Source organism: Pipistrellus kuhlii, unplaced genomic scaffold, assembly GCF_014108245.1.
Source record: "Pipistrellus kuhlii isolate mPipKuh1 unplaced genomic scaffold, mPipKuh1.p scaffold_m20_p_5, whole genome shotgun sequence".
In the NCBI taxonomy this organism is placed as follows: domain Eukaryota; kingdom Metazoa; phylum Chordata; class Mammalia; order Chiroptera; family Vespertilionidae; genus Pipistrellus; species Pipistrellus kuhlii.
In genome coordinates, this window is record NW_023425551.1 from 82,154,110 (window position 1) to 82,165,398 (window position 11,289).

The following is an 11,289-nucleotide window of genomic DNA, read 5'->3' on the forward strand; positions in this document are numbered from 1 at the left end:
GCCTGGGTGTCCCCCTGCCCCGGCGTTCCCTGCCCCGGCGCCCCCCTGCCCCGGCGTCCCCCTGCCCCGGTGCCCCCCTGTCCCGGTGCCCCCTGCCCCGGTTTCCCTGCCCCGGTGCCCCCCTGCCCCGGTGTCCCCTGCCCCGGTGTCCCCCTGCCCCGGTGCCCCCTGCCCCGGCGCCCCCCTGCCCCGGCGCCCCCCTGCCCCGGTGCCCCCCTGCCCCGGTGTCCCCCTGCCCCGGTGCCCCCCTGCCCCGGTGCCCCCTGCCCCGGTGTCCCCTGTCCCGGTGCCCCCCTGCCCGGGTGTCCCCTGCCCCGGTGCCCCCTGCCCCGGTGACCCCTGCCCCAGTGTCCCCCTGCCCTGGTGCCCCCTGCCCCGGTGCCCCCCCTGCCCGGGTGTCCCCCTGCCCCGGTGTCCCCCTTGCCCCGGTGCCCCCCTGCCGGTCTCAGCTGTTGCTCTGGATCTCCGGTTTGTAGGGTGGAGCCGGTTTGAAGGGGAATGAAGGTCCGGCCGGTCCCCCCGGTCCCGCGGTGAGTCTGGGGCCCCTGGGGGCATGGCGGCCGGTCTGGCAGGGAGGCAGGGCCAGCCGTATGCCTCCGATTTGGGGTATTCTCCTGGGAGCCGTGGGGGCTCTCTGGAGTGCAGGCTGGCCTCCTTGGGGTCTGACTCGATTCCTCTCTTAGGGCTCCCCCGGGGAGCGCGGAGGAGCGGGGTCCGGGGGACCCATTGGCCCCCCGGGCGCCCAGGACCTCAGGGCCCCCCTGGAGCAGCCGGCGAGAAGGGCGTCCCGGTGAGTGTGGGCCGGGGCTGGGCACCGCCCACGACCGGGCGTCCAGGCCTGACCCCTCTGTCCACCTCCTCAGGGCGAGAAGGGCCCCATCGGCCCCACCGGCCGCGACGGGGTGCAGGGCCCCGTGGGCCTTCCCGGGCCCGCTGGGCCCCCAGGCGGGGCAGGAGAAGACGGGGACAAGGTGAGGGAGCCACAGCCCGACCAGCCTCTTTCCAGATGGCAGTGCTGATCTGACAGCCTCACCTGCCTCCTACTGTGTCCCCCCTTCCCCACCTCCTACCATCCCCCCCACCTCCTACCATTCCCCCCTTCTTCCCGCCTCCTACTGTCCCCCCCGCCTCCTACTGTCCCCCCCGCCTCCTACTGTCCCCCCCGCCTACTGTCCCCCCCGCCTACTGTCCCCCCCGCCTACTGTCCCCCCCGCCTCCTACCGTCCCCCCCCGCCTACTGTCCCCCCCCGCCTCCTACCGTCCCCCCCCGCCTCCTCCCGCCCCCCCCCCGCCTCCTACCGTCCCCCCTGCCTCCTACTGTCCCCCCCCCGCCTCCTACTGTCCCCCCCGCCTCCTACCATCTCTCCCCACCTCCTACTGTGTCCCCCCCCGCCTCCTAACGTCCCCCCTGCCTCCTACTGTCCCCCCCGTCTCCTACTGCCCCTCCCCACCTCCTACCATCACCCCTGCCTCCTACTGTCCCCCCCGCCTCCTACTGTCCCCCCACCTCCTACCATCCCCCCCTGCCTCCTACTGTCCCCCCCCGCCTCCTACTGTCCCCCCACCTCCTACCATCCCCCCCTGCCTCCTACTGTCCCCCCCTGCTCCTACCACCCCCCCTGCCTCCTACTGTTCCCCCCTGCCTCCTACTGTCCCCCCTCGCCTCCTACTGTCCCCCCCTGCTCCTACCACCCCCCCTGCCTCCTACTGTCCCCCCCGCTCCTACCACCCCCCCTGCCTCCTACTGTTCCCCCCTGCCTCCTACTGTCCCCCCCACCTCCTACCATCCCCCCCTGCCTCCTACTGTTCCCCCCCTGCTCCTGTCCCCCCTCCCCACCTCCTACCGCCTCCTCCCCACCTTCTACGCCCCCCTCCCCTAACTCGCCTGCCTCCCCTGCAGGGCGAGGTGGGGGACCCCGGACAGAAGGGCACAAAAGGGAACAAAGGCGAACACGTGAGTGCCCTGAGCTGAGCCTGGCCCCGCCCGCCTCTCCCCGGCCGGCCTGCCGGCCTGCTGTCTGACTCTCCTCTCCCCCAGGGCCCGCCCGGACCCCCCGGACCCCTCGGGCCTGTGGGGCAGCCCGGCGCCGCGGTGAGTGACCCACGCCCGCCCGGCCGGAGCCGCATCCCGCTCCCGGTCCCGTTCGGCTGCTTGGGGTGGGATGGAGGATGCAGGAGGGACTCGGACCTGGGTGTGCGCTATGGCCATCTGGGCCCTTGTCCCTGCCCCCACTGCAGGGCGCAGACGGGGAGCCCGGGGCCCGGGGCCCTCAGGGACACTTTGGAGCCAAAGGCGACGAGGGAACGAGAGGGTTCAATGGGCCCCCCGGGCCCATCGGCCTGCAGGTGAGGGGGAGCCGGCCAAGAGCTGGGCCAGGAGCCCGTCGGATGGGAAAGGGCGTGGGGCAGGCGGTGGGTCCGAGGGGAGCTGGGCCTGGGCTGCTCACCCGGTCTGTGCCCTCTGCCTGCTCAGGGCTTGCCAGGCCCCTCGGGGGAGAAGGGAGAAACAGGAGACGTGGGCCCTATGGTGAGTGTGACCCCACTGGCCCCGCCCCACCCCACCTCTGGTCACCCACCCGCCCAGCCCACCGCACCTGCTCCCTGCCTCTGCCCGCCCCTCTTCTCTGCCCTGTCCCTGCCCTGCCCAACCCCCACGTGTCTGTGCACGCCCCTCCACCGTGCCCCCCGCTCCCCTCCCCCCCTCCCCTGCCCCCCTGCTAGCTCCGGTGCATCTGTTTCCCCCCAGGGACCACCTGGCCCCCCAGGACCTCGAGGCCCCGCTGGACCCAATGGAGCTGATGTGAGTCCCCGTGGCCTCTGGTCCCTTCAGACCGATGTGGCCAGTCCTCTGCCTCCCCCCCCCATCTCCCTCCTTCTCCCCCCCCTCCCCCCCCATAAACTGGTCTCATCTCAGAGGCACCTCTGGGAAGGCCTCCCGCTGCTCCTGAGACCTGGGGGGGCCTCACCTGGCCCTCCCTGGAGCGGCACCTCCCCGCTGAGCCATGACCCGTTTCTGTCCCCTCCCAGGGTCCTCAAGGCCCCCCCGGAGGCGTGGGGAACCTGGGCCCCCCTGGAGAGAAGGTGAGCAGGAGGGCGAGGCCTGCCCGGAGTCTGGCTGTTCCGTTGGGGTCCGGAGAGAGGAGGTGTGGGGACCATGAGGAGTTTGGGGCCAGGGGATTTTGACCCCAGTTTCCTTGCAGGGGGAGCCAGGAGATTCAGGATCCCCTGGGGTCCAGGGGGAGCCAGGCGCCAAGGTGAGTGATGGCTTTGAGGTGTCATTCCCCACCCTTCACCCCCTCAGCCCCCCTCCCCCCCCCTCAGCCCCCTCCCCCCCTCAGCCCCCTTTCCCCCCCTCAGCCCCCCTTCCCCCCCTCAGCCCCCCTTCCCCCCCTCAGCCCCCCTTCCCCCCCTCAGCCCCCCTTCACCCCCTCAGCCCCCTCCCCCCCCCTCAACCCCCTCCCTCAGCCCCCCTTCCCCCCCTCAGCCCCCCTCCCCCCCTCAGCCCCCCTTCCCCCCCTCAGCCCCCCTTCACCCCCTCAGCCCCCTTTCCCCCCCTCAGCCCCCCTTCCCCATGACCGGCTCCTCAGCAGGAGCAGTGCCCAGCCTTCTCAGGGCCTGTCCCTGGGCCTCTGCGCACCCTGCCCCCTTTCCGGGCGGAAGGCCGGACCGGTGGGCTTGCCGGTCTGGTGCCTCCTCCGGTCGTGGGGCCTGGGGGCTGCAGGCGTCCTGGAAGCAGGGGCTCATCCTTGACCTTGGGCCCGCCTGTCCCCCTCTCCCTGCAGGGCCCTCGCGGGGAGCGTGGGGAGAAGGGCGAGTCGGGGCAGCCGGGAGAGGCTGGGCCGCCCGGGCCCAAAGGCCCCACCGGGGACGACGGCCCCAAGGGGAACCCGGTGAGTCCGAGGGCGGGAGGAGGTCTGGGACTGGGGCCGGGGGTGTGAGGACTGGCGGGGGCCCTGGGAGGAGGGCTCTGGCAGCGAGGCCCCTGGGGAGATTGTGGGGTTTAGGGAGGCTGGAGGCTGGGGCTGGAGGCTGGGGCTGGGGCTGGGGCTGGAGGCTGGGGGCTGGGGCTGGGGGCTGGGGGCTGGAGGCTGGAGGCTGGGGGCTGGGGCTGGGGGCTGGGGGCTGGGGCTGGGGCTGGAAGCTGGAGGCTGGAGGCTGGGGGCCGGGGCTGGGGCTGGGGCTGGAAGCTGGAGGCTGGAGGCTGGGGGCTGGGGGCTGGGGCTGGGGGCTGGGGCTGGGGCTGGGGCTGGGGGGCGTGGGCACTGCGCTGGGGTGTGCTGGGCCCACGGGGTCTGCGTGGCTCTGGGCGGCCAGGCGGTATGACCTGCTTTCCCTCCCGCTAGGGCCCTGTCGGCTTTCCCGGTGACCCTGGCCCTCCTGGAGAAGGTGGCCCTCGCGTGAGTCTCGGCCAGTGTGGGGGGCGGACAGGCCTCTGGCCGCTGGGCGGGGGTGGCCGGGCGGCTGGAAGGAGGGGGGTCAGCACGCTCAGGTGACCCCCCAGGCCGGGCCCTGACCTGGCCTCCTCCCCGCAGGGCCAGGATGGGGCGAAGGGTGACCGCGGAGAGGACGGCGAGCCGGGGCAGCCGGTGAGTGACCAGTGCCCCCCTGAGCCGAGCCCTCAGCCCTGCTCCTCTCTGTGCCCCCTGAGGGCCTGGCTGGCAGCTACACCCTGCCCACACTTATCCTCCCTCCTTAGGGGTCCCCTGGTCCCACTGGGGAGAATGGACCCCCCGGGCCTCTTGGAAAGCGGGTAAGTGAGGTGACACCTGGGGGCGCCCTTGGGTGGGGGCAGGGGTGGGCGACGCCGTGGCCGGGCAGGGAGAGCTGTGTCCGGGCTGACCTGGGTGTGTGTGCTGGAGCACGTGTGTGTGAGTGCTGAGCATGCGTGGCTGTGTTTGTTTCCGGGGTGCCGTGTGTAAGTTCTTGCCAGGGGCGCGGTGTGAACACACCGGTCAGAGCAGACGGGAAGGCTGGCTTCCCGGGCAGGAGGGGGGCGTGGCCACTCGCACTTTCACACCTGGCTTCCCGCTCCCCCCACCGCCCATGATGGGCCCTGTGCCCTCATCCGCCTCCTGCCTCCGCCTGCAGGGCCCTGCCGGCACGCCTGGTCCCGAGGGACGCCAAGGAGAGAAGGGAGCCAAGGTGGGCGAGGCGCCTGGGTGCTGGGCCGTCCTCCGTCTTCCCGCTCCTCTGCTCCTCAGAGTCCTCTGCCCCCCGCCCCACCCCCCATCTTCCCTCTCCTCTGCTCCTCAGAGTCCTCTGTCTCCCTCCTCCCCACCCCCCCAGCCCCTGTGGGAAGGGGGTTCCCTCTACTGCTCCTGCCCCGGGGCTCCTGGGCTCAGACCCATTTCCTGCATCGCCCCATCGCCCTTCCTGCCCCTTAGAACACCTCCCGTGTGCGTTTCAGGGGGATCCCGGCGCTGTGGGGGCCCCGGGGAAGACGGGCCCCGTGGGTCCCGCAGGCCCAGCAGGAAAGCCCGGTCCCGATGGCCTGAGGGGGCTCCCGGGCTCGGTGGTGAGTCTGGAGGGGGAGGCTGGGCTGGGGTGCCATGGGAGGGGCGCTCTGCCTCACTCTGGGTCTCCTCCCACCTGTAGGGCCAGCAAGGTCGTCCTGGGGCCACGGGCCAGGCCGGGCCCCCGGGTCCTGTGGTGAGTGGCTGGTGGGGGGGGGGGGGGGGAGGGGGCTGGGCAGGGGGCAGGAGTGAAACCTGGAAGAGCGGGAGGTGGGGGGCTTGGGCTCTCCTCTCCCGGAAAGAGTGACTTCTCTCTCCCCACAGGGCCCCCCGGGGCTCCCTGGCCTCCGCGGTGATGCTGGGGCCAAAGGAGAGAAGGTGAGTGACAGACGAGTGGCCAGTGTCTCCCCCCCCCCCCCGCCCTCCCCCCCGAGAGCTGGGACCTGAGTCCCCGCTGCCCTGGCCCCCGCTCGGGCCTCCGGGCCTCAGCGAGAGCTCCGGGCGTGGCCCCTGCCCCCTACCCCGCGCCCGTCCCCTCTGCTTCTCCCTGACCGCCCTCTCCTCCAGGGCCACCCAGGTCTCATCGGGCTGATCGGGCCCCCTGGGGAGCAAGGGGAGAAGGGGGACCGGGGGCTCCCTGGCCCACAGGGCTCCGCCGGACAGAAGGGGGAGACGGTGAGAGAGGCTGTCCTGGCGGGGTGAGGTGGAGATTCCCGTCGGGATGGGCTGGGGGTGGGGAGAACCAGCTGAACTTGGTCCCCCCTTCCCTAGGGCATCCCCGGAGCCTCTGGCCCCATCGGCCCCGGAGGGCCCCCGGGCCTCACTGTGAGTACCACCTGTTCCCCCCGAAACCCCCCCCACCGCTCCCATGGCGATGCCAGCCTAACAGGCTCACCCGCAGTGGCTCCGCCCTCCCCAGGCCCCCTGCCCCCTGCTCCCTCGCGCCCTCCTGTGACCCCCTGCCTGTGGCCGTGGGCTCCTGGCCTTGCCTCTATGCCTGCGCCCCACCTTCCCCGTGTGACCTCCCTTCCTCGTTCCTCCCTCCACAGGGACCCGCCGGCCCCAAGGGCGCCAAAGGAGCCACAGTGAGTGACCCCCGACTGCCCGCCCCCAGCCGGACGTGGCGCAGTCTCTCCAGAGCAGTGCCCCCGGGGGGAGCACTCCCAGCCTGGATCTGGAGTTGACCCCACTGTGGCCTTGACCCCTCCGTGACCTCGTTTACTCCTTTGCAGGGCCCTGCAGGACCGAAGGGGGAGAAGGGCGTCCAGGGCCCTCCGGGACACCCGGTGAGTTAGAGGCCCGGCCCGCGTCCCGGCGTCCCCCGACCGGCACCTTCTCTGCTTCACCCGTCCTCTCCGTCTGCCCCTCCGCCAGGGCCCCCCAGGCGAGGTGATCCAGCCCCTGCCCATCCAGATGCCCAAGAAGACGCGGCGCTCCGTGGACGGCAGCCGCCTGATGCAGGAAGACGCGGCCGAGCCGGCCGGGGGCGCCCCGGGCAGCCCGGGGGCGCTGGAGGAGGTCTTCGGCTCGCTGGACTCCCTGCGGGAGGAGATCGAGCAGATGAGGCGGCCGACAGGCACCCAGGACAGCCCTGGCCGCACCTGCCAGGACCTGAAGCTCTGCCACCCAGAGCTGCCCGATGGTCAGTGCCAGCGGGCACATGGCGAGACGCGCAGCCACCAGGCGTGACGAGAGAGTGGTGTTGCAGTCAGGGGCGATGTCGGGTGGGGTGAGGGGACTGGAACACTGGCGCCCACCAGCACCAGTCCTGCCAGTGTGCAGCCTCTGCCAGCCTGCCATCTGCAGAGATAGATAGCACATGTGTGCACAGGGCCTGCGCTCACACAGTCGGACACGTGTGCAAACCTACAGTCACACATGTGCAAACCTACAGCCAACACACGTGCAAACCGATAGCCACACGTGTGTGCAAACCTTCAGCCAACACATGTGCAAACCTATAGCCACAGGTGTGTGCAAACCTACAGCCAACACGTGCAAACCTACAGCCAACACATGTGCAAACCTACAGCCACACGTGTGTGCAAACCTACAGCCAATACATGTGTAAACCTATAGCCACACATGTGTGCAAACCTACAGCCAACACGTGCAAACCTACAGCCACACGTGTGTGCAAACCTACAGCCAACACATGTGTAAACCTATTGCCACACGTGTGCAAACCTACAGCCAACACATGTGCAAACCTACAGCTACACGTGTGTGCAAAACTACAGCCAACGTGTGCAAACCTACAGCCTCACACTCATCGTGCTCAGGAGCGGGGCATGCTGCTGGTGGGGTGTCAGGGAGGGGGGCCGTGAGGGAAACAGTGCCGGATGTGCTAGGGGCTCCGGTGGGAGAGCAGGGCGGAGGCTGGGAGCGTGTAGGGAGCGGGGGTAGGGATGTGGTGCAAAGAGCATCTTCGGTCTGAGCCGCCCCCCCCACCCAGGAGAGTACTGGGTGGACCCCAACCAGGGCTGCGCCCGCGATGCCTTCCGGGTGTTCTGCAACTTCACGGCGGGCGGGGAGACGTGCGTGCAGCCAAGGGACGATGTCACTCAGGTGCGGCCTGCGCACGGAGGGCGGGTCTGGGTTCACGTGACCAGTTCCCGGCAGTGCCCTCTCCATGCCTGCGCCTTCCTCCTCCCTCCTCCCCCGCCCCTGTGCTCACCACCCGCAGCCCCTGTGCTCACCACCCCGCAGCCCCTGTGCTCACCACCCCGCAGCCCCTGTGCTCACCACCCGCAGCCCCTGTGCTCACCACCACCCCGCAGCCCCTGTGCTCACCACCCGCAGCCCCTGTGCTCACCACCCCGCAGCCCCTGTGCTCACCACCCGCAGCCCCTGTGCTCACCACCCGCAGCCCCTGTGCTCACCACCCGCAGCCCCTGTGCTCACCACCCGCAGTCCCTGTGCTCACCACCCGCAGCCCCTGTGCTCACCACCACCCCGCAGCCCCTGTGCTCACCACCCGCAGCCCCTGTGCTCACCACCCCGCAGCCCCTGTGCTCACCACCCGCAGCCCCTGTGCTCACCACCCGCAGCCCCTGTGCTCACCACCCCGCAGCCCCTGTGCTCACCACCCGCAGCCCCTGTGCTCACCACCCGCAGCCCCTGTGCTCACCACCCGCAGCCCCTGTGCTCACCACCCGCAGCCCCTGTGCTCACCACCCGCAGCCCCAGGCAGACACTCGCCTGACTGGCTCCCACTCGGGCGTTTCTCTCCGCGCCCCCTCCTACGCCTGCCCACGCCCGGCCCGGCCCCCTCCTTGGCCTTGACTGCGCCCTCTCCCCAGTTCTCCTACGTGGACTCGGAGGGCTCCCCCGTGGGCGTGGTCCAGCTCACCTTCCTGCGGCTGCTCAGCGTCTCCGCCCACCAGGACGTCTCGTACCCGTGCTCCGGGCCGGCCCGCGACGGCCCCCTGAAGCTCCGGGGGGCCAACGAGGACGAGCTGAGCCCTGACACCAGCCCCTACGTCAAGGAGTTCACGGCTGGCTGTCAGGTGGGCGGAACGGGAGGAGCTCAGGGGGTGTGGGTGGGGGATGGAAATGGGGCTCATCTGTGTGCACAGCAGCATCACCAAGGACACAGCTTACACAGGTGGCCCAGCGGAGACACAGGACTGGGCACCACCCCACAGGTCACACAGGCACATGCACACGGGAATCATGCCAGCTAAAATCACCCCCCATACACACACACACACACACACACACACACACACACTCACATCCACCTCCCTGCCTTCCCGTCACGGGGCGCTGGGGGTCACCGCTCGCCGTGCTCAGAGGCCGGCCTGGGGTGTGCCCCCCGCCCAGCGCGCCCTCCCGTCTCCCCCTGCAGACACAGCAAGGCCGGACGGTGCTGGAGGTGCGGACCCCTGTGCTGGAGCAGCTGCCCGTGCTGGACGCCTCCTTCTCGGACCTGGGCGCCCCCCCGCGGCGGGGCGGGGTGCTGCTGGGGCCGGTCTGCTTCATGGGCTAGGACGTCTCTCGGACCCCGGCCGTGGAAACCAGGCCCCCGAGCCCCACCACCAGCTCCAGGCCACTCTGGAGGGCTCCTCGCCAGCGGGGCCCTGGTTCCGAGCACGGAGAGCCCCCGTCAGGGCAGACGGGGGCGGGGGAGCCGTGCCAGGCCGCCCCGGGAGGGGTGGCGTCTGGGGCTCAGGGCCCCCCGCCTGGCGCCTGTGACCTGTTAGACAGCTGACACACTTATTTAAAACTCACCTCCCAACCACCCCAAACAAGAGGAAGAGAAGAAAGGACACTGTGTATTTTGTATTTAAAAGTAATTATATTAATTATTTAAAGAGTGGAAAACAGTAACAACAAAGGTAGAGATGCCAACCAGCGGACCTGGGACGGGCTCTGCAGGGATGACCGGGTCCGTCCTGGCCTCAGGGCTCCCCAGTGACTCGAACTCCACTCCTGCCCAGCGCCCGGCACCCACTGTGAACACGGAATACACGCCTCCTGCCTCAGGGCGCTCCGCTCCACTTACTGGCTGTTTGGCTCCGACCCGCACACTTGCTCCCCGTCACCTGCCCGGGCTCGCGGGAACGCGGCTACTGGGGGTGGGGGGGCCGGGGAGGGAGGGGTGTGCGGGCTTGTGCACCGGCTGCTGAAGCACCAAAGTGTCAGCTGGGCGGTCACCGGCCGGGCCCTGAGGACCCCTGGCCCCGGGCCGCCCTCCCCGGCGCTGCGGCTGAGGACCTGTGCGGCCAGGGTGGAAGGGCCTCGGGGCCTTGTCCAGCCCGGTACCCGCGTCCGCTCTGGCTGATGGTTAAAACGTGACCGTTTCCCCCCAGGGTGGATGTGTGCTGCATGGGTTACTTCCATCCCCACACCCCTCTCCAACCCCACCCTTCCGGGCCCAGCTGTGGCCAGAAATGGTGGCTTCACCCGCTCCCAGGAGGGCCTGTCCAGCCGGTGTCACAGCGTCCCGGTTCCCTCTGACTCCGCGCTGGCCGGCTCCGGGAGGCGTGCCTCCGGCTCCCGGCCCCTTCAGGGGCCTCAGGCTGGGGGCGCCTAGGTGGCCCGTGCGGGACTGAGGCTCCTCTCGGTGACCCGGCCCGCCCCTGTGGCTCTGGGCCTCCCCCCCCTCCTCCCCCAGGCCCTCCACCCCCGTCCCGCCCCGGGCTCACTCTGCGGGCGGCTCCGCGCGGTCCCTCCGGGACCTGGTCGGTCCCCCTAGCGGCCCCCCGCCCCCACCGGGCCTCCCCCTCCGCCTCCCCCAGGCTCTGGGCCTCCCCTCCCACCTGGCCTCCCCCTCCCCCGGGGCCTGCCCCTCGCACCGGGCCTCCCCCTCCCACCGGGCCTCCCCCTCCCACCGGGCCTCTCCCCCCCACCGGGCCTCTCCCCCCCACCGGGCCTCTCCCCCCCACCGGGCCTCTCCCCCCCACCGGGCCTCCCCCTCCCTCCCCCGGGGCCTCCCGCCCGCCCGGCGGGGCGGCTCCACGTATCCGGGACCTCGGCCCAGTCACCCTCCGGCTGCGGGGCCGGGGGGTGGGCGCGGCGCGTTCTGGGTTCGCGTCAGCACCGGAGGGGCTCCCTGGGCCCACGGACCCCCCCCCCCCCCCCCCCACTTCCTCCCGCGGAGCCCCGACCACCCCGCCTGGGTCGACCTGACCCCAAGGACAAACCCCAGACCCTAGTGCAGGGCTAAATCCTTCTCCGAGCAAAGCTCTCTTGGGATGGGTGGGGAGGGGTGGGGTGGGGTGGGGTGGATGGGGGTGTGCATAGAAACCTCCACGGAAAACGGGTCTCAGGCGAAACCCCTCCGCCCGCCCCGCCGGCGCCCGCGTCTCCCCGCCTCTGGCGCCCCCTGGTG

At 71.2% G+C, this 11,289-nt stretch overlaps 1 protein-coding gene across 1 annotated transcript in view; it reads left to right on the top strand.

The window, feature by feature from the left end:
• Positions 1–9,779, top strand: part of COL11A2 (collagen type XI alpha 2 chain) — a 30,546-nt gene extending 20,767 nt beyond the window's left edge. The window contains 27 exon segments of the mRNA XM_036414728.2: positions 477–530; positions 684–729; positions 732–790; positions 864–971; positions 1,901–1,954; positions 2,039–2,092; positions 2,239–2,346; positions 2,474–2,527; positions 2,747–2,800; positions 3,028–3,081; positions 3,201–3,254; positions 3,783–3,890; positions 4,344–4,397; positions 4,533–4,586; positions 4,697–4,750; positions 5,089–5,142; positions 5,408–5,515; positions 5,596–5,649; positions 5,778–5,831; positions 6,021–6,128; positions 6,225–6,278; positions 6,503–6,538; positions 6,686–6,739; positions 6,828–7,095; positions 7,909–8,021; positions 8,756–8,962; positions 9,304–9,779. Of these exon segments, the coding sequence (XP_036270621.1) occupies positions 477–530; positions 684–729; positions 732–790; positions 864–971; positions 1,901–1,954; positions 2,039–2,092; positions 2,239–2,346; positions 2,474–2,527; positions 2,747–2,800; positions 3,028–3,081; positions 3,201–3,254; positions 3,783–3,890; positions 4,344–4,397; positions 4,533–4,586; positions 4,697–4,750; positions 5,089–5,142; positions 5,408–5,515; positions 5,596–5,649; positions 5,778–5,831; positions 6,021–6,128; positions 6,225–6,278; positions 6,503–6,538; positions 6,686–6,739; positions 6,828–7,095; positions 7,909–8,021; positions 8,756–8,962; positions 9,304–9,444 (2,220 nt within the window). The 3' untranslated portion in view covers positions 9,445–9,779.
• Positions 9,780–11,289: the final 1,510 nt, after the last annotated feature.